At 37.5% G+C, this 23764-nt stretch overlaps 1 protein-coding gene across 1 annotated transcript in view; it reads left to right on the top strand.

The window, feature by feature from the left end:
* CRIM1 (cysteine rich transmembrane BMP regulator 1 (chordin-like)) overlaps positions 1–23764 on the top strand; it is a 168419-nt gene that overhangs the window by 110070 nt on the left and 34585 nt on the right. The window contains exons 7-8 of the mRNA XM_008945636.1: positions 2217–2414; positions 20844–20972. Coding sequence (XP_008943884.1) covers positions 2217–2414; positions 20844–20972 — 327 coding nt within the window. The remainder of the gene's footprint in view (positions 1–2216; positions 2415–20843; positions 20973–23764) is intronic.

Here is a 23764-nt window from a genome sequence, read left to right as displayed (position 1 = left end):
GGGGTGTTGATGTTGTAAAGAGTTTTCAGGGTGGGGGGGGGGGGGAATAATATTAAGAAAATAAATAAAAAAATCAGTGCTATACCATAATTTAATATTGAAGAAGTTTAAAGAAAGATGTCTGATATGGTGAAACCCATAGTCCATAAGTGCAGATCTGAAAAAATAGCTGTATCAGCTGCTGACATTCTAGAATATGTGAAATCTGTTGGTTTTTCCTATAATTACTATTTTTCACATGTGTGAATATTCTTAGATTTGGCATTAAGAAATCGTTATGACAGTCTATACAGATACATAAACAATGTGACTATATGTCTGCTATATCTGGCCTCTCTGTATCAGCTCTGTCATACTCAAATGTGGATGCTGATTTTCCACATTGAACTTGCAGCTCTATATTTGTCCTTCAATAAATTATTCTGCCATATCATCATGCAATGTTAAAAGTTGATGTCTCCATTTTTGCAACCATTGAATCAGACTACAGGAAAACCTGTTAACATTTCATTTTGGGTTTAATGAGTTGGTGTGTATTAGGCCTGCAGTGGAAATCTCTTAAGACAGATCCTTAGTAGATAGAATAAAGTGGATAATGATTTGTAATTATTGAATACAATCTTCTTTTCAAGTAATCACTGTGATTTAATTTCCTCTCAGCTGACTGAGATGCCAAGTAACAGGGTCCTTCATCAAATCCTCTGGTGCTGTTTGGTGTGTTTGTTTTGCATGCTTTTCTGATAGGGCTTGTAGCACTAAATCAAGGAAGCCTGATTTCTGATTTGTAAATTATTGGATGGTAAGATATATGGGGGTTTTACTATAAACTCTTTTGATATAATGGGATTCTTTTAGGTGAGGCTAGACAACCGGCACTAGAAATGTAAAATAATTTTCCTGGTTCTTTAAAAACTTAGCAATAGCTCTGATCCCTTTCTTAATAACTCAGAATATGTTAAGTGACACCTAAATTGAAAAGGTAAGTCTTAAATGAGCAGAATTTCTACTTAATAGCTTTTCATGTTTTTGGGGGTTTGTTTTTGCTTGAGTTTTTTGTTCAGGGTTTTGGGTTTTTTTTTTCCTTTAGACAGGACGGTTCTTTTCTCCCAAGTCCTTCAGGCTTAATGCTTTTTGAAAATTGACTTATGGGTAAATGACTTGTGCTTATTTGAAGTCTGCTGTCTGATGTCTGCTTTAAGTTGTGTTTAACAATTTTAATATATGGAATTTGCTTTAATACATAATTTGTGTTGTTGCTTGCTTTGAAAACTTGACCAAATTACTGTACATTCTCACGTATTTAGTTTTTAAATCTATTTTCTTAGTAGCCATCGTGATAAGTTGAATACATTTACATAATGCATAATTTTTACCATTAATAACCATGTTGTTTACTGCATTTCTGAAGAGTAAACTATGTTATTTCTGAAGAGTAAAAGCTGCTTTTATTTCAAGTAATGAATTAGCATGTACAGAGTTGCTTTATTTATTTGCATGAGATTTGAGAAAGAAACTTACATAAACTGTCCCCCAAAATTCTGTTATTTAAATACCCAAGTCTAATTTGATTGCTAACAGATATGTACATCATGTGGCTTCTAAGGGGAAAAAGCTCCAACTGAAATGAAAACTGAGCCAGATGATCTGTTCAGGAAAACTAGTGTATCTCCAAAACTGTGAAGAAATGTAGCTTACAAGAGTCTCCTTTTTCCAGCATTTAGCAGGAATTGTGCCAGAGGTCTCATCTCTGTTCATACTGTAAAATAGTTGTGCGGTACTGACACAAGTCACTCCAATGGTTCCTTGAGATGTTTTCAGTTTCCCTCAGATTTTGTTAAGTTGGTAAAAAAAAAAATCAATAGATTTAAGATCCATTTTGTTGCAAAGAACAAAATCAGACAATCAAAAAAATTGTCTTGAAATTATTATATACAAAGCTTGAGTTGACATAGTTAAAAACAGACCACTGAATCTGCAAATGTTCTGCATAATTTCTCTTAACTTTTTTGACAGTAAATTTCAATATTGAAGTATTTGTGTTGTTGCATTTCTTATCACTCTATACCACAGTTTGGTTCTTTCAGTGTTTGATAGTGGCTGCACTTATCCCTTTCTAGGTAATGTAAAATCACAGTATTGCAGTTATTCATACGTAAGGTTTAGGTGTAAAAGGGAAGATAACACTTCTTGTTCTCTTGCAATGCCTCTCATTTCAGACCCAGTTTATCCAGTAAATAACCCTGCTGGCTGCTATGCCAATGGTCAGATCCAAGCTCACGGAGACCGCTGGCGAGAGGACGACTGCACCTTCTGCCAGTGCATCAATGGAAAGCCACACTGTGTGGCAACAGCCTGTGGGCAGAGCTGCCTAAATCCTGTTAAAGTCCCTGGGGAGTGCTGCCCGGTGTGTGAAGGTAAGATTGTTGTTTCCTCTCTTCTGATTCAGTTTGTCATAGCTGCTGCTTACCTGGTAATTCCTGGTTTACTTCAAAATTTGGAGGGATTGAAGTAGCTGGTACAACATTGACTGTGACTGAATAAACTACTGAGAGCAAAAAAATAAGTACTGCTTAACTACACCTCTAGGAGGCAATGCCCATTAGTCTTTTGGCCCAAGAGAGTATAGTAAGAGATCATTTAAAATCAGCATTCTTCACTAATTTTACTTTTAGTTTTGCTTAAAGCTTGTTAATAAATATAGAAGTTAGATAATCAAAATGTTTATTAGGTTGTATTACCAATAACTGAATTATTCCTGATTTCTTATTCATCAGTGTAATTTAGTTACAATTAGAAACCTCTTTGCACAATATAATTTTATATTGGACATAATTATTTCAGTGAAACTTGCAACATATGATATTATCTGGGAGATAGTTTAATTTTCAAAATGTTTAAAATGCAGTTTTCACTACCATATGGAAATACATGTATCTTTAACGACTGAGTGAGTTTTTAACTAGGTGGTAAATGCTTGCCCAGCCTGGCAATGGAAATATGAAAATCTGAGAACTGATACATTTGGAAAAATTGCATGTATATATGTGTGTTCAGAGTTGTTTTTTATGGAGTAGTTGTTCCATCGTGAAAAATACTGGATTGCGTGTAGAGATGGTTAATCTAGACCTACAAACACTTGTGGCTGCTCAGTGAGCTACCACGTAGTTTTTTCCTGTTCCCTCTCTAATAAAACAAAATTAGTTTTGTGCAACTGTATTTGTCTTTAGGCCCTTCTTGGGTGCAGTGTCCATCCAAGTTTACTGCGATATTTACTTTTTAGGATAAATCTGAGTACCATAAAGATTTCTTACAGGTTCTTTTTCATTCCAAAATTCCCACCACAAGATACGAAGAAGGTATCTGATAATATATAAAAGCTGCTGGTGAATTGTAAAGGGTTGCTACTTGCACTGAATTAATTTTATGATGAAGAAGCATGTTAACTGCTTTTAAATCCTAATGATTCCCTCAGGATGGATATCACAGAGTATATGATGTGTCATCCCCTCATTATTTACCGTATATGTGAGCACTTGGGCAAGGGGGGAGAGAGATGTCGATGGAAGTATTTTCAGTTCCTCCAGTGAGAGAAGGATAGACAAATGTCTCTGTTTTACTGGTCCAGATTGCATCAAATGGATGAGAGATAATTGGATTAAATGCTTACCTATATCAGACCGAGATAATTATGATGAACCATGGGAAGCAAACACAGGGCACAAAGTAGGCTTCCATTGTTCATTACTAAAGGCTGCAGCATAGCCAAGCTGGTACTTCATTAACATACCACACTAATGCCTTTGCAGTGCTTTCAGGACACAAGTTAGCTCATCTGGACTGTCTTAGGTAATTCTATCCTATAATGTGCTTTTACTTTTAGGAACAGAAGTAGCTAGCAACTGCTTAAGTCCATAAACTTTGTTTTGTTGTTGTGCACGGGTGGAGTGTGGTGTTAAATTATGCTTACAATAAAAATTATGTCAAGTGGATCAAGACTGACACAGTAGCACCATGGAATCAATATTTAAATGAGATTCTTGTGTCATGTTAATTATATTTGCTCAGAAAATAATTTCACTTGTTATTTTGTTTGTCATGTTAGCTGTTGTATGCTGTGCACTTAATTGTAGTCATCGGGTTTTGAGTGTGTCATCTGGAGGAGAGTAATATTGAATGGTATTTTGAGCAACTTCCTAAATTTTAAGCTTAAATGCATCACATTTGACTTGGTGTTGCTTTGATAGCACGTTCTGCCAAGTAAACAGTCAAGGGGTAATGAAATTACAAAAATGATGGAACCAGCAGTAAGTGGAAGCAGTTTAAGTTCATGCTAGGAAGGGATTTGAACATACTCGGGTACCATCAGGACATCAGATGATACCCGAAAACAGACTTGAATCCTCTCTTCTTCCTTCCCTTCCCTCCACTCGCCCCTGGCAAATAAAACAGGTAATTATGCTCCATAATGCCAAGTTATTTCATTTCAGGAAATTAGATTTGAGAATATTTCAAGAATCAAATATCTGAACTGTTAAAGCTCAGTAATGAGTTCAGATGTTAGAACCCAAGATATAAAAAACTGAGTTTGCAAGAATCAGCTTTGAATGACTTTATGAGAAATTACTTAGCGTCTGAGACTTAACAACTTCTCTTGCAAGAATAATAAATCTAAAAATCTCTGAGAAATTAATCAGTCCAGGGTACCAGTAAACTTCTTGAAGTTATGTTTTAGGGCATCAAACAAATGATTTTTGTGATTATCAGCCTGAATAAAAATATCTACATATATTAGAGAGCAAGGTGTTACCAGATTGGGAATTTGTTAATTATGGAGACTTCTGTGTATCTGTTAACATTTTTCTTTGAAAGCTCACATTAAGAAAATCCCAGAAAATCAGGGAAAAATACTAATGTTAGATGTTTACTATCTGCATAATGTGTATTTTTAAATTACTTTTGAAAAAAAGTAAAAGTTTGAGCTGATGGCAGCAGGGTTTTAGCCATAGGTTTATGGCCCACCTCCAAGGTAAGATAGCATCATGTGTCTTAAACCTTAAATCTTAGATGATTAGTGTTTCTTCTTGCAGGTTGATGTATAGATAGAAAAAAATACTCTCTGCTTTTTGCAACATAGCTATTGCTTCCTAACTCACTAGACGGGGAGTTTTGTTAGATTACTGTTCTCTGTTTTTCTCCTTGTAGCAGGACTGAAGTAGGTAAAGCATCCATGTCATGGGAAGACAGGCCTTTAAAACATTGCTTCCTTTGCACATTTTACTGCCCTGAATTCTGTTTATATAGCTCTAATGACAACATAATCCTATCTGAAATGCTGTTTTGTTTCTGTCATGACCCAGCCAGCTGACGTCTCTGCTCTTTTAGCCAGTTAGGCTGCATGGGGCAGTGCTCCTTTCCCTTTGAAATCAGCTTCTCACTCCTGGTCCTGAGGGTTGTTTCTGTTGATGAGATTCTGCACCCAATCAATGCTCACTGCATCATCAGTGACCTGCAGGGGTGGTGAGATCAGGAGAGACAGTGGTCCTGGCTGGGAAGCTGCCTGACAATCCCTTGGTTTTAATGATATTAATGAAAAAGATGTGCAATACATTTAGTGAAGATCTACAAGTAATAAAATAGATTCCAGGCACAGTTTTTCCTAAGAGGAATTAAAAAAAACCATCAGTGTCAGCCATATGATGCTTTTGTACATACTATCCCATTAAATCTGCTTATCTGTAGCTTATCTTTAATTTTGCAGTGTAGTAGTGTATGAGCAGAGATGCTGACTGAATAGAAGCTCAAGCATTAACTAAGGTTGCATTAATAGCTTAAACTTGCTGTCATGTCCTCTCCAGTCTGTTCTCTTTTTTTTTTTTTTTTTCTTCCCCTTCATCCTACATCTTATCTCCTGCTGTTCAGCAAAGAAAACCAAAATCCATACCTAGCATGGGCTAAGCTCTGGGATCACTGGTGTTAAATAGTATCATATTTTCAGCTATGCAAGTTATTCAAGAAAGCACTTCAAGGGAGAAGGCACTGTAATTTAGTGATGTGTTCAATAAATGGGCAAAATTAATGTAAACTTAACAGGTGTATTTTGAGGTAGTATTTTACTAGTGATTTTAAGGATAAATTTACCTTATTTTACACTTTTCTTTTGATTTTCATACAATTTCTTACATGTATGTTACATTTCTTAATGAAGCTATAGCTCTTTTTGCATGAAGTACTTCACTTTTTCTGAGGACTAGTGCAGAATGTAGGAAATATTTTTCTTTTAGAATCTTAACTATGCTTCAGCTCTGAAGCAAGAAGATAACTGGTGCCTGTTAAAAACTTTACATTTTTGTCCATTTAGTTGCTGATGGACTATTTCAAGCCCATATTTCCATTTAAAAATACGCATCAGATCAAGAATAATAAGGCAGAGGCTTTTTATGCTTATCATTTTTTTTAAGTATGCATTTATTTCTGATCAGACTTCTGTTTACATGTAAAAGAGAACCCACTTGCCAGCAGGCAGCTTCAATTGTGTGAACTTTAAGCATGTCAGATATTAGCTCTTCAGCATGTGTAAAAGAAATATTTGGTCAGACATGTTTCTATCATTTATTTTGAGCTTTGAGGGATCGAGTGATTTGTGGGACCTGAAACTGATAGACAAATTCTAATCAAAGCTGCTCCAGGGACTGGCCTGGCTGTGGCTCATCCAGAATGAATGGTTATTGGTATCTGCCAATTCAGTTGTTTCCTGGCTGGTTTATATCAGTTTCAATGAAAGAACTATCATTTCCTCTAGATAAGTTTACATTCCTGCAGCTATATAATAATAAAATCATTATTTGATTATACTTTCCAAAAACTTTGCAGTCAAAGATCAAGTATAATGTAGTAGAAATTCTGTGAACACACGCCCTTGAAACAGCAGCACTGTATGTGAGCGCACAAATTTATTCAGCCTTTGAACACAGTAAATTCTGACCAAACTAGAAAATTCCTGCTCCCTCATTGAGAATATCCTGGTGTTCTTCCTACAGCTGTGAGAGAACTGGAGTGCAAGACTTGCACAGACTGAAATTATACAGAGGTAACTGTTCACAGCTCTCTAAATTGGAGATCAAGGAGTAGCAGTTGTGATATGTGATATTCCCACACAGACCTGATTTGTATCAGTTTTCCACAGTAAACCCTTTTTAATGGTTCTTCACATGCTGCTGTATAGGTACCCATAGTGTATATCCTGTATGTGTATGTAGCCCACATGATACACATTCTGGTGTTGACTGGACAACCAAATTGGTTTGAAATGTATCATTTTCTCAATGCTTGTCTAGGCTTTACTGGACTTGGAGAGGAGGGTCTCTCTTACCCCTTCTGTACTTTATTCTTGTCTATTGATGCTGCTGATGGAAGGAGGAGGATGGGTGAGTTTCTTGATGTGCTTTACACTGGAGCTCCCTGGAGAAATTGGTCGTGAGGAAGAGACAGGAACATGGTGTAGGTGTATGGAGGACAGGAGCATGTATGAGTGTGATGCTCCAGTACACTAGGTTTGTATATGGATTTAGTCTTCAAATCTATGGGCAGCCTTTTCTGAGTTGTATTATAGTTATTATCCACTAGTATCTCTGCTTAGTCCAACTCTGTTTGATGTTTTCACTAGCTCAGATTGAAGCTAAATTTATCTACAGGCAGCAAAGCTAAAAAGGGCAGCCAGGATCTTGCAGAGCAGAGTATGAATTTGTATGTTCATTTTAAAACAGACAGCTGGCAGAAAGATGTTGACCAAATTCAACAAGGGAAAATACAAGGCACTGTGCTTGGAAGAGATTCTTTATGAGTCCTAAACTAGAGCAATTGTCAAATAGCAGTTCTCTGGGAGAAGTTTGGTGATTAAGGGGAAAGAAGTTATTGAATGTGGAGTAACAGAGCTTTGAGAAAGCACCGTACCTAAATTATGATCCAGAGTAGAGTTTGCAAGACCTGAAGTGATCCTTTTTACTCTCTTTCCTACGGATGGATATGTCCCTATCTGACATAGTAGGCTCTTGGTTCTGTTCTGGACATAGTTCCACTGAAAAAGATGGAAGCAAACTGGGAGGAGTCAGAAGGTGCACACAGTCCAAACCTGTCCTAGGAAGAATAGACTGAATTAAATGGGCTGGCTTACCTTAAAGTAAAAACTATGAGGTCAGAATGAGAAGTTTTCAAGTACCTTCAAGGTTGTTGCAAAGGAAAAGATAGTACAAAAAAGAATGAAACAGAGATGCAAGAGGAAAGATGTGTTTTAGAGGAAGGCAGAAAGTTAAGGAAAACAAAATTCCTCCTGTGGCATGTCGTGACTAAGATTGTCTTTTTGATGTGTTCAGGACATCGCAGTTTGTATTTTCAGTCTCGGTGAAAGGACATTTGCTCAGGAAATTGCATACATAACTGAAAGCAGTAATAGTAGCTTTCTGTTTGTGCGCTGTGTAGCTTTCAGTGTTTATGCAAGTGATGGCTGTGGCAAACCAGTATATAGCTGCTGGATTCTTGTTTGAGTAAACATCGAAAAGATCAAAGCCCTTTTGGCAAAATGTCTTGTTACAGTGTGTCCACCCCTGTCACTTCTTGCCCATGTTTTGGCGCAGCAATGCCCGTGGATTGTGTGAGGGGTGTATAGATAAAAGCCCGAGGTGTGAGCAGGGGGATGGATATTTCAAGGCGAGTGTTTCCAAGGTGTGGGGGGAAAGGCAGAAAGCAGGGGTTACTGGTAAGGCCTGGGGCTGGAGACAGAAGCACATTGAGACAGTTGAGTGTGGAGGGAAAGACCTTCCTTCATCGGTCTGTCCCCAAACTCAAGCTCTTCAGTCAACACAGCTTTTCAGGACAAGCACCTCCTTTCGCTGGTCAGAGCTGGGAAAAGCAGACCCATCACATTCTGTGGGTCCAACACAAAGAATTAGTTTTAAGGTTCGGATGGATGCTTCTGTATAGCTCCTATAGCTGCTGTAATGATATTGGTCCTTTGGGATTTGCCTTTGTTTGTTTAATCTTTTATCTATTTAGTCTGTTTTTTCTTTCTTTGTTTTCTAGACTGTCTTCCTTAAGAACCAAGGTTTAGATAATCATACTGGCCCTCCGTGCTTTCCCCACAGTTTTAGAGCCAATAGCTTCTTGCAGCATGGGGAAGTCTCAAAAAGAACCCCTTTCTACAGATTTAATGAAAACAGACAGCTAGGTAGAAGGGAAGTGATTTTTCACATGGCACTGTAAAATTTTGGTATGTGCTCACACTTCTTTAGACTCAGAAGGTTCTTCATTACAGCTGGTCTGTCTGCCTGCCCTGTTGGAGGTAGTCAAATCAATTGACAATCAGGCTGCTGTTAGTACTGCTGCTTACAGAGCTGTTTGCTTCTCTGTTGCGCTAACAATTGTGTATTTTCTAACTAAAATTGGTATGGTTTATGTAAGAATTCAACTTTTAACTAATTTTTCACAAAAAAAAAAAAAACAACTGAATACTGGACCTTAAAATAGCTTTTTAGTGGCAATATATAATAGCATATGAATACCACCAAACAAGCTACAGTGAATAGAAAAAAACGTGTTTCCCTCAAAGTATCTGCATCTGTGGAGAGCTATCTGCAAATTGGATAGTATGAAAATACCTGGGGTTTTGCTTTCTTTTGTTGGGTTTTTTTGTTGTTTGTTTTTTTTGTTTTGTTTTGTTTTGTTTTTTATGCAAGATAATAAATACAAGTGCTCAGAACTGGCATTGGTGCCAAAAATGTCCCTTAGGAAAATCTGGTCACTTCTATTCCCTTGCACCTCCCAGAGACTGGGGCTATTCACAGCAGAGCTGCAACGCAGTCGGCTGCTAGGCAGTAATTGGTTATCTCCCAGTACGTCCCTTTGCATGGGAGCCCTCAGGTACAGGTGGCAGGGTGCCAGCGTAAGCTGCGAATGAGAAATTAAGTGTTAAATAAAATCCCCTCGGAGGACAAAGCCCACAATACTTTGCTGTCATTACGGCTGACACTTTATCTTCACAAAAAGAAATTAACATTTCCATCAATACCGGGCTCCAAACTCTAGCTGAGATGTAATTCAGTTCAGTTCCTTTAGCGTGTCCAGCACTTCATTAAGTGAAAACAGGCGGCGGGAGTCCAGTGAAAGGAAATGGGATTCATTCAGGATGAAGTCAGTGGTAGTGAACAGTGTTCACCGGCACAGGATTTAGGCCCAGAGATCTCCTTAGAGCATGAAGTATAAGTTATTGTTTAGCAGCAGTGCCGTAGCTCCCAACCAGCCTTTTCATCAAAGTCAATTAAGGGATGCAAGCGCTGTGCGGTAGAGAATTGGGCTTACGTTTGCCAGATCATGATTTAGTATAGCAATTTGAGACAAGGCGACGGAGCCTGTTGAACCACGCCATCCAGGGTATAATGAAACCTACTGCCAGTGAAAGCCTCTCCAAGTTTAAAAAAGCCAGGAAGACTATACCAGTATAAAATAATGTTTTCCTAGTTTTCAGTGATTCATCTTTAGCTTCAGTAGGAAACTACTGAAAGGATAAATAACCAAAGAATCCTAGTAAATGTATGCATCAGTGCAGCTAAGGATGTCTCACTTAAAAAGAACCTCATGGATCCTCTAATTAATTCTTTTCAGAGCCTATAGCATTCATTGATTTTCCCCAGATGCACAGGAATTTAATGTGTTTGCTGTATCTTCACCTAGTAACAATAACTGAATGGCCTTCTTAATCTGTTTGGATATGTCTTGATAGGCTTAATTGATTCTGCTGTAATAAAGGTGGCTATTTCTTGGTGTCAATCTGCCTAAAATTGTAAAAGAAAAAAAAGAAGTCTTTTTACCATTAAAATATATTTGAAGAATGTACATGCCTGCTAAACCAAAAGATGGAAGAATTGGTCATGATAGACAAAAGTCTTTAATTTCACATCTTGGGAGGGCAAATTTTGTGGTATTTTGATTGCATCACTGCAAAAAAGAAGGAAAAAAAAGAAAAAAAAATAAACTACTCCATGCAGCTTTGATTCATAGGAGGCTTCTTCAGTTTGTAACAATAGAAATAGTCTTCAATTATAACAGTCACTTTTGAGGAAAAATACATACATAAGTAGTTTAAGGTTGACAGTATGAGCAAAATTTGAAGCAAAAGCCTGCCAAACTTAACTGTATTTGGAAGTACAAGTGAATATATTTTCAGAGTTATTTCTGACATCAGAAAATTATATCATCTTAAGGCCTTGCATACCTTTTGTAAGTAGTTTTGTGATGCTGAATTGAACCCTGATAGTTAACACAGATAGGTAAAGGCTGAGGAAAAAAAGTCCTGCAAGGCATTAGGTATTTCAAACCCAGGAAGGAAATTCTGTTGCCCAGAACTTGGGACTGATATTTTTCCTGTAATGAACTGGAGGGGCAGGGAAGGCTGGAATGCGAACTATGAGGATGGAAAACATTTAGTCACTCTTGGAATGATATGAATGTTTTTACAGGAAGCTTAAGTAAACACACATGCTGCTTCTTAGTAGGCTGCAGCTAACTTTTCTTGGACAGCAGACAAAATTCAAACAAGTATGCAGACACGAATGAAAGGCTGTTGAGCAGCACACCCTTCAGGACCATTTTTTAGTCTATTATCACATAAAACGTTAGGTAAAAAGTTAAATTACTGTTCACTTTTCTCTTAATTTTTACAGTAAATGCTTGAATGCACTGATGGTAAATTTCTTTAAGTCTGTTGTTGCTGGTTTCATAGGATCTGAACGTCTTAACATCTACCTTTTAGAGGTAGTTTGTGTTATAAAATACTACAGAAGAGGGAGCTCTTTCACTTTCCCCAAACACAAGCATGATCTTTATTATATATTTTAGAGGTCTTTCTCCATGTGTAGAACATGATTTTAACTCATTATTCATTCCTCCCTCTAAAGAGGTTTTCATTTTATGCTTCCAGTGAGATGTTGCGCTTTCCAGCATCCTCTTCTTTGTAGGTGGCTAATACTTTCTCCAAATATCCCAAGATCAATCACTGCAGGATCAAAAGGCATAGATATTTTATATGAGTTGTTCCCTCTGGTGCTAAAAATGATCATAAATTAAACGTGTAAACTACAAATGGTTATTTTTTTGCATTCGTGTCTGAGCACAATAAGATCTTTATTCTTGTTGTTCTTCCTAAAACAAACCAAGAAAAAAAAAAAAAAGTGAAAACCCAAACCCACCACAACAAAATTAAAAAAAAACAAACAAACAAAAAAAAAACCAAAACACATAGTTAATTACTGTTATAAGCATTGGAAATGTCAATGGGCAGAATTTTGAATTATTCGTCTTCCTATTAATACTGCTGTTCTAAAGGTAAGCAGAACATACGTAGCAGTGCTCACAGGTGGATATAAACTTCCTTGTGCCATACACTGAAAATGTGTTTCCATGTTCCAGACTTGAATAATATGCACAAGGAATTCCTCTACTTCATCTGACTGTCTATAGTTAAACTAAAGACTGCTTCACAGTAACAAGATGTGAATATGAAAGAGAAGGCTGAGGAACTGTAGCACTGAGCAGTAAAGCACACAATCCCACTTCTTGTTCTACAGTTATGATTACACAGACTTCACATTTAAGATTAGGATTATTTTCAGCCTAGTGGTTTCATTGTGCTGCATAACAGTTTGGTGTGTTTGAGAAGTTCATGTGCTACTGCCTGAACTTGTATGTAGAAGTTAGCTTGATTGTAATTTAGCCTTTCAAAAGTACAAATGCCTTTTTTGCATGCTTTTTTTGGTTCTTTTTTTCTTTTCAAATGGTTTTCTTACACATGGGAAGAAATCACTGGCAACTTTATCTTCCAGTTACATGACCAATATTCTCCAAATATTTCCTAAAAATACCTTGATTAGAATATACTGCATTTGTCTGATATAGTAACTGTGAAAACAAATGTATGGAACTGTTTTTAAGCGTGCCAGTATATTCAATATACAAATACTGAGTAAATACAAACAAAATACAAAGTAGTAATTCAGTGTGTTCCAGGGACATTTTTATTCTTTTTTAATATCTATGAATGTAAAATTTGTTCACTCGGCAACAAATTTTTAAGGCTTGTGCTTTTAAACTCCTTGCAAAAGTTAACTACGTGTGCAGTAGTTTCCAGTCTTACAATGAAATTGATTAAATCCATGATGGTTTGGATATTCAAAGAAGGATCTGAAAAGATAATTTTCAACCTCTATATACTGATATATTTATAGAGCTTACAATTTTATAGTTTTGATGAAGAAATGTGTTCCTATGATGCAGATTGAAACCTCTTTGTTAGCGTGAAATTGGCTGGAATGCCTTCTTTTATATGAATACAGATAAACTTATATATAAAAATCCAACAAGACAAGAAAAACATGCATATATACATATATAAAAAGCTTGCAGCTTTGGGGTCCAAAATGTCCTCTCTTTGCCTTCTTCTATATATATGTTAATATATGTATATGGACTGCTGTCAATCCACACTGTGTTATAGTTTGTTCTTACAGCATTTGCAAGTAATTTTGTGATACATTTGGGACACTTTACACCAAACATTGGTAGGATTTGCTGGCTTTCAAGCATATGTGTGTAGAGTAATAATGAGTAGAGTTTCACAGGGAGCACCAAGAAGTCAGACACCCTCTATCTGTTTTGCTGATATAAAATGTGCTTTCAATCAACGTAACTGAACCCAAGTGTTTGGTGAATACTTTTGTCATACTTTATGGCATGGAAAAATACAGTAATTTTATTATAATAGGGGTAGGGTTTTTTCCCCTTCTGTGTTAACAGGGCAACATTTATGAGTGGAATTAAAAATTTGAATGATTGAGTAGTGTAAATCATCTGTCTCCTTACATTTCTAGTACTTCTGGGTTAAGATACATGATGGTCCAAGTTTCTAACAGTCTACTAGAAGAAGCAATACAAGTTCTCTATTTACTTTTAAATTAATTAGTGTTTGACAAAGTTATATTTATGACAATGTGCAGATAGAAAAACTTAGAACAAATAATTGATTATATATTTAAAACTAATATTGTAAAAGCCTTAAGTAGGTATTTCCCTCACCTGGTATTACTGAAAGTGTGAAAGAAAACCTGGTTTTGTTTAAAATACTTTCAAATGAAACAAAATAAAGGGCTTGTTGTAAGTGTTTCTCATGTAATAATAAAAATACCTTGGCAAGAGGTGAAGCATGGATAATGTATTAACTTAGAGGACAAAAAAATGAGACTGATTAAAGGTGGTTGTGGCTTTCACTAAATAGCACTTCAGGGAGAACTCTTGTTATAACTACCTGGAAGAAATGTTGCTTCTTGAATAAAAAGCTACTCTTTAGGTCATTATATCGGTTTCAGTGAGATTGTGTTAGGCAAAAATGTTCTTTTATTGTGAAAGGAAGGTAATCAGTACCTGGCAAAAGCGTAGAGAAATCATCAAAAATTTAAATATTTATCTTTGGGTTTCAGTTCCTTGATTAGGATCCATCAAAGATATTGTTGCTTTCACTGGAAATGTCCTGATTTTATGTCAAAGTGAAATTCATGGAGTCATGCAAGTTGGAAAGTCTCACCAGAGATTTTTCTAGTCCTACCTGTTGATCAAAGCAGATCCAGTGACAGCAGAATCTCAGGGCCTTGTCACAATGAAGTTTTAAGTATTCTGAAAGATGGAGGTCCTGCAACCTCTCTATGACTCTAGCATAGTTTGGCCACCCATGTGGTTTAAAAGAACGAACAAAAAACCTTTTATCGAGTTGTGATTTCCCATGTTCCCACTTGTGTTTGTTGCCTCTCTTCCTAGCCTGGAGCACCTCCAAGATGAGCCAGGCTAGGCTTTGTTGTCTTTGCACCCTCCCATCAGGTAGACAGCGTAGGCTGTCTCCTCCTTGCCCTCCTTCTCTGGGACGAACAAGCCAGGGTCTCCCAGCCTCTGCTTGTATGCCACCTGCTGCAGCCCCTGTTGGGCTTGGTGGCCCTGTGCTGTACTCAGGAGTGTCAGCGTCTCTCTTCTACTGAGGAGCCCAAAGCTGGACACTACTCCAGCTGTGGGCTCGCAAGGGCTAAATAGGGGGGAAGCTTCCCTGCGCCTCCCTGCACCTGCAGGCTCTGCGTGTGCTAACACAGGCCCCTCTTCTTCTTCACATACACCAACACTGAACACTTAGTGCTCTCATAGACCAGATCAACCATCCCACGTTCTTGTGCGTGCATATCTCATACGGTATTTCACACCTTTAACAGGAGAAAATGTCTGCTCTTTGTCATGCAAGCTGTGTCCTGTCACTTACAGGAGAAGTAGGAGGTCTCAAAAATCAGGAAATAGCATAAAAAAAAAAAAGGGCCTGGAGAATGGTTTTGTTCATGCTATAAAAGCATCCTGGGTAGAAAAATACCAGTGAAAATAAGGTCTTATTCCACCTTGATAGCTTCTCTTTTCTTTGGTGACACCCAGTTATTGTGTTGATCTGCTAACGTAGGCTCTGTAAGGACAAAGGCAGCTCCAGGCATTACTTGGAGTCACCGTTTTCCCTTCTTTCCCCATAAATGCACAGTTTGATTTCAAGCTGAGATGAATGAGATTCAGAGTTTTGATCACATACTGTAGTATTTTTCAGTGGACCAGTCAGACGGACAGACCCCCAGTGGCTGAAGTATCCACTGTGGATTTCAAAATTTTGGAAGTTGTTTTTAAGGAAATGTCAATGTAAAATAAATAATACAAATATTTTCATCAACCTGGCAGCAAGCAAGGTAATAATCCTCTGCACTAAAGTGCTGCATAGAAAGTATCAGCCGCAGAGAGGTTGTATGGAAGCGAGATCTTCTAATAGAAATCTGCGTTTAACTATATGTGTAAGCACTTGAGCAAATTCTGTGCTCTATTAAAAAAAAAAAATAAAAATAATCCATTGTTTTCATCCAGACTCTTTTCAATCCCTTTCTCTTTAATTTCTTCTTTCTTTCTTTCTACAGTATAGTTTTATTGTTGTTAAAGCACACAGACAGAAACAGCACCCTCTTTTCCACCCATTGTCTGTGCATTTGTGCACTGGATCTTTCTTCTGCCATTTCTAGGAAGAGCAGCAGTGAAAGCCTAGCTCACATCAGGCAGTGGTAGATGCTTTTTCAAGCTTAGCTACTGCTTGCCTATTCAAATAGCCAGAAGCCTGGCAGAGCAGGGCTGGTTTTATTTGTTGAGTCTTGTCTAGCGAAGTGAAAAGGGCTGACTTTTTTTTTTTTTTCCTGGCTGCATTTTTGCACATGTGGGGGTAGGGGTTGAAATTATTTCTTTTGTCCTCCACTTGCAGCTCATTGAGAAGCAGGCATGCATATAAAATTACTGTATCTCAGAGCTTACCTTTAGGGGTCGGAGGGAATAAAAACAGATTTGTAAACTTGTCTGGAAACACTGAGGATGCTGAGAGTAGACACAAAAGTGGGAGGTAACAGAATAATAAACCCAGCAAACAGAGGAATAACAAAACCCATTCAAATTAATATAATGACAGTTTAATTTTGTCCCTTGTAAGAAATACCACAGCACTCAATATATAAAGTGGGCAAAAAATTTTTCTGTCATTGTGTCCAAGACTACTGTGGCTTTTTTATCATTTGAAGTGTAGGGTTAGGGCTGGCTGACCTGAGCGACCTGAGTGTCACTTCAGGATAACTCCTGTATTTCAGACTGTTGCGTGGTTAGCATATTTTGGTTAGAGAATGGAGTGAGGTAGGAAAGGAGGTTTTCAGAATGGGCTCCAGATGCAAAAAATCAATTTGTATAAACTAATTTTGCAAAAACTTGGAGTCCTGAACAGACAGGATTAATTAATGGAGTTTCTGGATTAAATGATATTCTTGGTATATAACAATATGGTCTTGAGTCCTAAACTAATGATACCTTGAAGCTGCAAATGTTAAATATTAGACGTGAATATGATTTTGTCAGTTTAATGAATGAACTCGAAAACAAAAGCAAAGAGTTCACGGAAATTAAAAGAAGTCTAGTTTGGGAATCTATGGATTTTAAAATACATTGCTCATTATGGTTATTCTTCCGTACTGCATGTGCAAATGCAGGGCTGTGAAAAAAAGAATCCATGGAAATTTATGGAACCTCTCCATTGACTTCCAACCTAGTAATCAGTTTTAAACTCTTCAAAAAAAAAAAAAATCTAGAAAAAATTTAATTTAAATGGGAAGAGATTTGAGTGATTTACAGCGAGACAGATGCCATTATACAAATTTCCAGCTTGTATTTGAGCAGATATGTTGGTGGTGTTTTATATACGTATAAAGAATATGGCTACTTTTGCTATAAAAATTACAGAAGCAGTAGAATGTTACTTTGAAACTTTCAGCAAAGTGAGGAATCTGCACTGTGTCCTCTGAGATAAATTTGAAGTTGTCTAACATCACTGTGGTGTATTTAATAAAGTTTTTCCCTCCAAACTCTGTACTTAGCTGACCTAATTTAAAAAGGATTAAAAACATTCATCCACTGTATAAACTGTTGTGAAGGGAAGAGTAGGGCTGGAGAGAAGCTATGAAAGCTGAAAATGGTGAAAGACAATGAACGCAGAAAAGCTCATTCTCATAATAGGATAATTTTCACTTGACTGGAAGGCATGGGTGCATAAACTGCCTGCTGGACATGGAGCCAATAGGCTCAGGAATTTCTGTTTTGGTTAACAATGTATACTTCTAACAACTTGACTCAGTTTAGCTGCCTTTTAAGTAAGGATGGCAAAATCTGCCTTTCAGTGTATTTGGTTTGAGAATGAGATGATAAGATGTGGCAACCTCCAGTCTGTGAAAATGTGCATACTGTATAAAACGTATTATGGCTTATTGCCCTGATGTTTACTAAACTGTTTCTCCATATTTACACGATTTATAGATACATGTATTGATTTTTTTTAAATGTAATTTCCATCAAGTCTTCGTTTCTTGATATAGAGTAATAGGATAAACACAAACAATTGAAACAGATGAAGAAAACCTCACAGTTCTTTAAAAGTCATGCATTTGTGTTTCCTGAATGCTTAGTGTAATGTTAATAATGCTCATAACTATAAATTTGTTGGTTCTTAAGTGCTTGAGTTCTATGAAAAGCATAAGATAAACTAAATTAGTCTCACAGAGCAAAAAGTAATTCAGGAAAAGATAGGTGTTTCATTACTTCTGTTTTATGACGGTAGTGTTAGAGATTCCTTGTTATTTTCATAAGTCATAGAATGATTTGGGTTGGAAAAGACCTTTAAGATCATCAAGCCCAACACTAAGCCTGGCACCGTCCACCCTAAGCCATGTTGATAAGCACAACATTGACATGCCTTTTAAATTCCTCCAGGGATGATGGCTCAACCACTTCCCTGGGCAGCCTGTTCCAATGCTTCAGAACCCTTTCAGGGAGGAAATTTTTCATAATATCCAAACTAAACCTCCCCTGGTGCAACCTGAAGTCATTTCCTTTTGTCCTATCACTTGTTACTTATGAGAAGAGACTGGCACCAACCTCTCCTCAACCTCCTTTCAGGTAGTTGTAGATAGCAATAAGGTCTCCCCTCAGCCTCCTTTCCTCCAGGCTAAACAACCCCAGTTTCCTCAGCTGCTCCTTGTAATACCTCTTTTCTGGACCCTTCACCAGGTTAGTTGCAATTTACAGGACCTGCTCCAGCACCTCAATATCTTTCTTGTATTGAGGTGCCCGAAATGGAACATAGTACGAGAGGTGTGGCCTCACCAGTGCAGAGTACAGGGGGGCGATCACTTCCCTACTCCTGCTGGCCACACTGTTTCTGACACAAGTCAGGATGCTGTTGGCCTTCTTGGCCGCCTGGGCACACTGCTGGCTCATACTCATCCGGATGTTGACCAACACCCCCAGGTCCTTTTCTGCCAGGCAGCTTTCCAGCCACTCTTCCCCAAGCCTGTACCACTGCATGAGGTTGTCGTGACTCAAGTGCAGGAGCCAGCACTTGGCCTTGTTAAACCTTATACCTTTGGCCTTGACCCATAAATCCAGCCTGTCCAGGTTCATCTGAAGAGGCTTCCTTCCTTCAAGTAGATCAGTGTCCAGCTTAGTATCACCTGCAAACTTACTGAGGGTCCACTCTATTTTCTTATCAAGATCATTGATAAAATGTTAAATGGAAGTGGCCTTAACACAAAACAGCCCTGGACAACACCACTTGTGACCAGCTGCCAACTGGATTTAAATCCATTCATGACTATTCTTTGGGCCCAGCCATCCAGCCAGTTTTCTACCCCACAAAAAGTATACCCACCCAAGCCACGAGCAGCCAGCTTCTACACCAGTGTTGTGGGAAACGGTGTCAAAGTCTTTAGTAATGTCCAGGCAAACAACATCCACAGTCTGTCTTTCCCTCGTGCACTAAGCGGGTCAGCTTGTCATAGGAGGAAATCAGGTTGGTCAAGCAGGACCTGCCTTTCATGGGCCCACGCTGGCTGGGCCTGATCACCGTGGTTGTCCTGTACGTGCCACATGATGATACTCAAGATGATCTGCTCCATAATATTCACTGGCACCAAGGTCAGACTGACTTGCCTGTAGTTCCCCAGATCCTCTTTCTGGTTCTTGTAGATGAGTGTCACATTTGCTAACTTCCAGTCCAGTGGGACCTCCCCAGTTAGCCAGGACTGCAGGTTAATGATGAAAAGTGGCTTCATGAGCACTTCCTCCAGCTCCCTCAGCACTCTTGGGTGGATCCATCTGGCATCCATCCATAGGCTTGTGTGTGTTTAAGTGGTGCAGCAGGTCACAGGCCATTGCCCCTTGGATTGTGGTGGCTTCATTCTGCTCACCATCCCTCTCTTAATAGCTCAGGGGGCTGGGCATCTGAATTACAACTGCTCTTGCTATTGAAGAATGAGGCAAAGGTGGCATCAGGTACCTCAGGCTTTTCCTCACCCTTTGTTTCCCTAAAGATCCAATAAAGGATGAAGATTCTCCTTAGCCATCATTTTGCTGCTAATCTTTGGATATTACTTTGGATATTAACAGCTTTATATACTAAAACACATTAATGTTTCTGGCTGCTATATGTATTAAAACAAGTCTCATACTCCAGTGTATTTAAATTATGTCCAAACATATTACGCTGTTCATAAATGCCAAATAATCGGCAATAAAATCCTCGGTGTCAAAGAGCATAATCTAGTACTGAGAAGTATACTTTAAAAAGAGACATTTTAAATGAATAGGCTTCTTAAATGGTTTCCAGAGAACATTAATACACAGTGTATCCTGCATTCCCTTTTTGTATTCAGTGTCTTTTCTTCTTTAAATAACAGTAAAAGTGATTTTATTCACAGAGAAAAATTTGATCTACTGAGTCACGTGCTTTGATTTGCAGCTTGGTAGTATCAATCAAGTGAGCTTTGGAGAAAGCTCTGTTCAGTTTCTGAAGTAAAAAAGTCTGCACAAAGTTTTGATTAAATATTTTTGCAGAAAAGTAGAGAGCAAAGTAGGTATTTTACATTCAATTTTGAACTTTAAACAGCAGGGAAGCTGATTTCATAGTGAGCAAAAAAATTTTTTTTTTCCTGTTTCAATATTTCAAAAACATTATGCAACTTTATATTCTTTGTGATGAGTGTATATCACTTCAAAACAAATTCTGGTTTTGAATTGTTTAAGAACATTTATTAATCAGAAGCAAAAATAATTCAAAATTATTCTCTTCACTGTTGCTTTGTGTATGCTTTTTTGTGAACCTGAAATACTCAAATAATCTCAAATATATTTGTTTCATTTTTTCTTACCTCCAGAACCAACATACATCACAATAGGTCCACCCACCTGTGAGATTTTGGTGAACTGCACTTTGACTGAAAAAGACTGTATCTATAGCTTCAAACTGGACCAAAATGGTTGCCGCATTTGTCAGTGCAAAACTAGTGAGTATGCAAAACTACAGTGGCTGCTACCTTTCATACCAAGCTGTACGTGAAAATGCTGCTATCTTATTTTTTCCATTCCTAATATTGAGATTATATGGTGTGTTAGTAGGCGTGTGCTTTGTAGTTGTTCATCTTTAAAGGATGGGTTCCTGATTTCCGTTGTGGCTTGTTTGCTTACTTAAAGTGTGTTTGGAGGAAAACATAATATGTCAGACTTTATGTAAAAATAAACAGCTAGGTAGAAAAGGTAGTAATTTGGGACTTCACCCAGAGTTTGAAAAGTCTGCTAAGAGTCCCATATTTCTTTTTCTTCTCTCTATGTGAAGAGTTTAAGAGCAGCTAGATTTGTGTGCTTCAGAAACTCTTGTTGCTAAACAGCCTATTTTCAACTTAACTTTTGTTCTTCAAAACATGGGTTTTGTGGAGAATTGTTTGAAAATTATATGTCGTGTGTGTCTGCTTGTATATATACAAACATATCCATATATAATTTTATTTCTATAAGCTATTACTATGTTACATATAGTACATAGTGCCTTAGTTAGGCTTTATTCCGGCTTTAACATCAATTTCTTCCCCGAGGAAAAGCATTGTCCCTTGCGAGAACTTTGTGTGCATCAGTGAAGCAGCAAAAATTGTATTTTCTATGTGTCTCCTTAAGATTTAGATGCTTGCAGATGAAGTACAAGGCAAGGTCAGGTTGGTTGTTGGAACTGCCCAACACAGGACACCTGGGAGTGTAGTCTCAGTTGCAGGATGCATCACACTGGCTGCCAGCCCAGCCTACGTGTAGGTTTAAACTCTATATTTTATTATAGTTCTGCAGCTTCCTTGCAGCTTCTGAGGCTTTCACAACTGAAGTACCGCTGTGTTCCTCTTCTTTTGATTTTAGCCTGCCTGTTCTCAGAAACTTCCTAAAACAATATGGTTTATTTTAGGTGTCCCCAGTAGAAATTGTCAACATAAAATTCTTAATTGGTACAAACTGAAGAGTCTTAGGATTGGATTGGTGTTTTGTTTAAAGAGTAATAAGAGGCTTTGGCCTGGCTTTTTAAACTTTTTTTTTTTTTGGAGGGGAGGGGGAATGTGCCGGTTTTTATTTCCATAACATAAGGACCAGATATCTTAATAACAAGTAAATATATGTCAAGCAATAATGTCATTATGGTAGTACAAAAATAATACTTTTGATTACAAGTTGTGTTTCTGTCAAGGTCAGCTTTCCATAGATTGCATCCAACCTATCATGTACATGCCTTACGTAGTTCTTCCTAAGAACAGAATTAGAAATACTAAGTTCTACTTTTAACAATGTAATTTGATTTACCTTCTGTTTTACTGTTGTTAAATTGATTGCCATAAACAAGAAGATGGACCTACTCAGCAAATTTCATCATCTGTGTCTGTGTGTGCAGTCCTTCCCTCCAGTTTGGTGCACAGAAGACCCATCACTCCAAAGGATCAAATCTTTTGTCCTAGGTTTGCATGCATACACATACCACATCCCAGGAAGTCTCTGTTCTTGCTTGGAGTGTTTGTGATTAAATAGTGCTTAAGAACCCATTCAAGGGGATTTTTCTTTTGTGAGATTTGCTTGAAATTATTTTCATTTTGCAGTAGCAAACTGTCTGGAGCAAACTTGATAGTATCATTTGTCTGTCATCATTTTTCAGTTAAATAACTTGACTTGTAGATTGCTTAAAAATTTCCTCAGTCATTCAGAGAGGGGCAACCTTTATTTTCTAAAGAAGTGAAGAAGAATAAGAGCCTGGAAGTCTTCATTATTTGGTGGTTATCAGTTAAAATGACAGAAATAGAATTTTTCTGTCAAGTAATGTCCCTCATTTGCAAGGCTCTGGATAAATGAGTGTGTGAGCACTGAGAAAAAAGGAGTTTTAGATCAAATATGCAAAGAATTCACTGCACTAGTTCTCTGCATTTTGAGTTCTATGTGCTTTAACATCCAGAATAGTTTTGTTGCATCTCGGCTTTCTAGGAATGTGAGAATGTATATTGTCTTTGGCTCTTGTGAGCTTCTGAGAACATCACTGTCTCTCTGCTACACCCACTTGTTTCTTACTGATCTAAGCTGCTCAGTTGAGTCAGGTTTAAAGTGCCTGAGTAAAGGAGGCCTACATGCCCCTCATTACCATTTGAAGTCATCATATGCTAATTCTACTCATCTCTTCCCAATAAAGTTTCCTTTTTTTCTAATTTCTCTTTAGATATCACTGCTGAAGATTTGTTATACTCCATGTGTATCAGCCAAAATAAAAGCAAATTGACAAAGTGGGAGAACATAAGCTCTAAATTGTTCTTCATTATTACCATCATTTACATTCCTCTATCAGTACAACAGGTTTATTTGAAATAGTTATCTAAGTACAACATCATGAAACTTATTTGGTGCTTTATTGTAATTTAGTTTCAAGTTTATCTGGCTTGATTCAAGCCAACTACAGAATAAGAAGGAAGAAGCAGTTCTAGAATATGATTTAAATATTTAAATAGAAGTAGTTTACTTTGTCCTTTATTCTTCTTCCCGTCTTTGCAGCGCATGCAAAACTTGCTGTTAACAATACACAATGAAAATGTACGTGTTTTAAAAGAAAATAAAATTTAAAAGAGCAGAGACAGACCAAGTTGTAAGAGAAGGGGTGAAAACACCGTCACTTGAGCGAAGACTGAGCACAGATAGATATAAGGGGAAAGTTCCAGTGAGTAGCAATGGAACCACAAATGATGAGGAAGAAAACAACCAGAAGTATATAGAAGACAAAGCAGCACTA

Source organism: Merops nubicus, unplaced genomic scaffold (genome assembly GCF_000691845.1).
Source record: "Merops nubicus isolate BGI_N331 unplaced genomic scaffold, ASM69184v1 scaffold16918, whole genome shotgun sequence".
NCBI classification, from domain to species: domain Eukaryota; kingdom Metazoa; phylum Chordata; class Aves; order Coraciiformes; family Meropidae; genus Merops; species Merops nubicus.
This window is presented reverse-complemented; position numbering and strand designations above follow the sequence as displayed.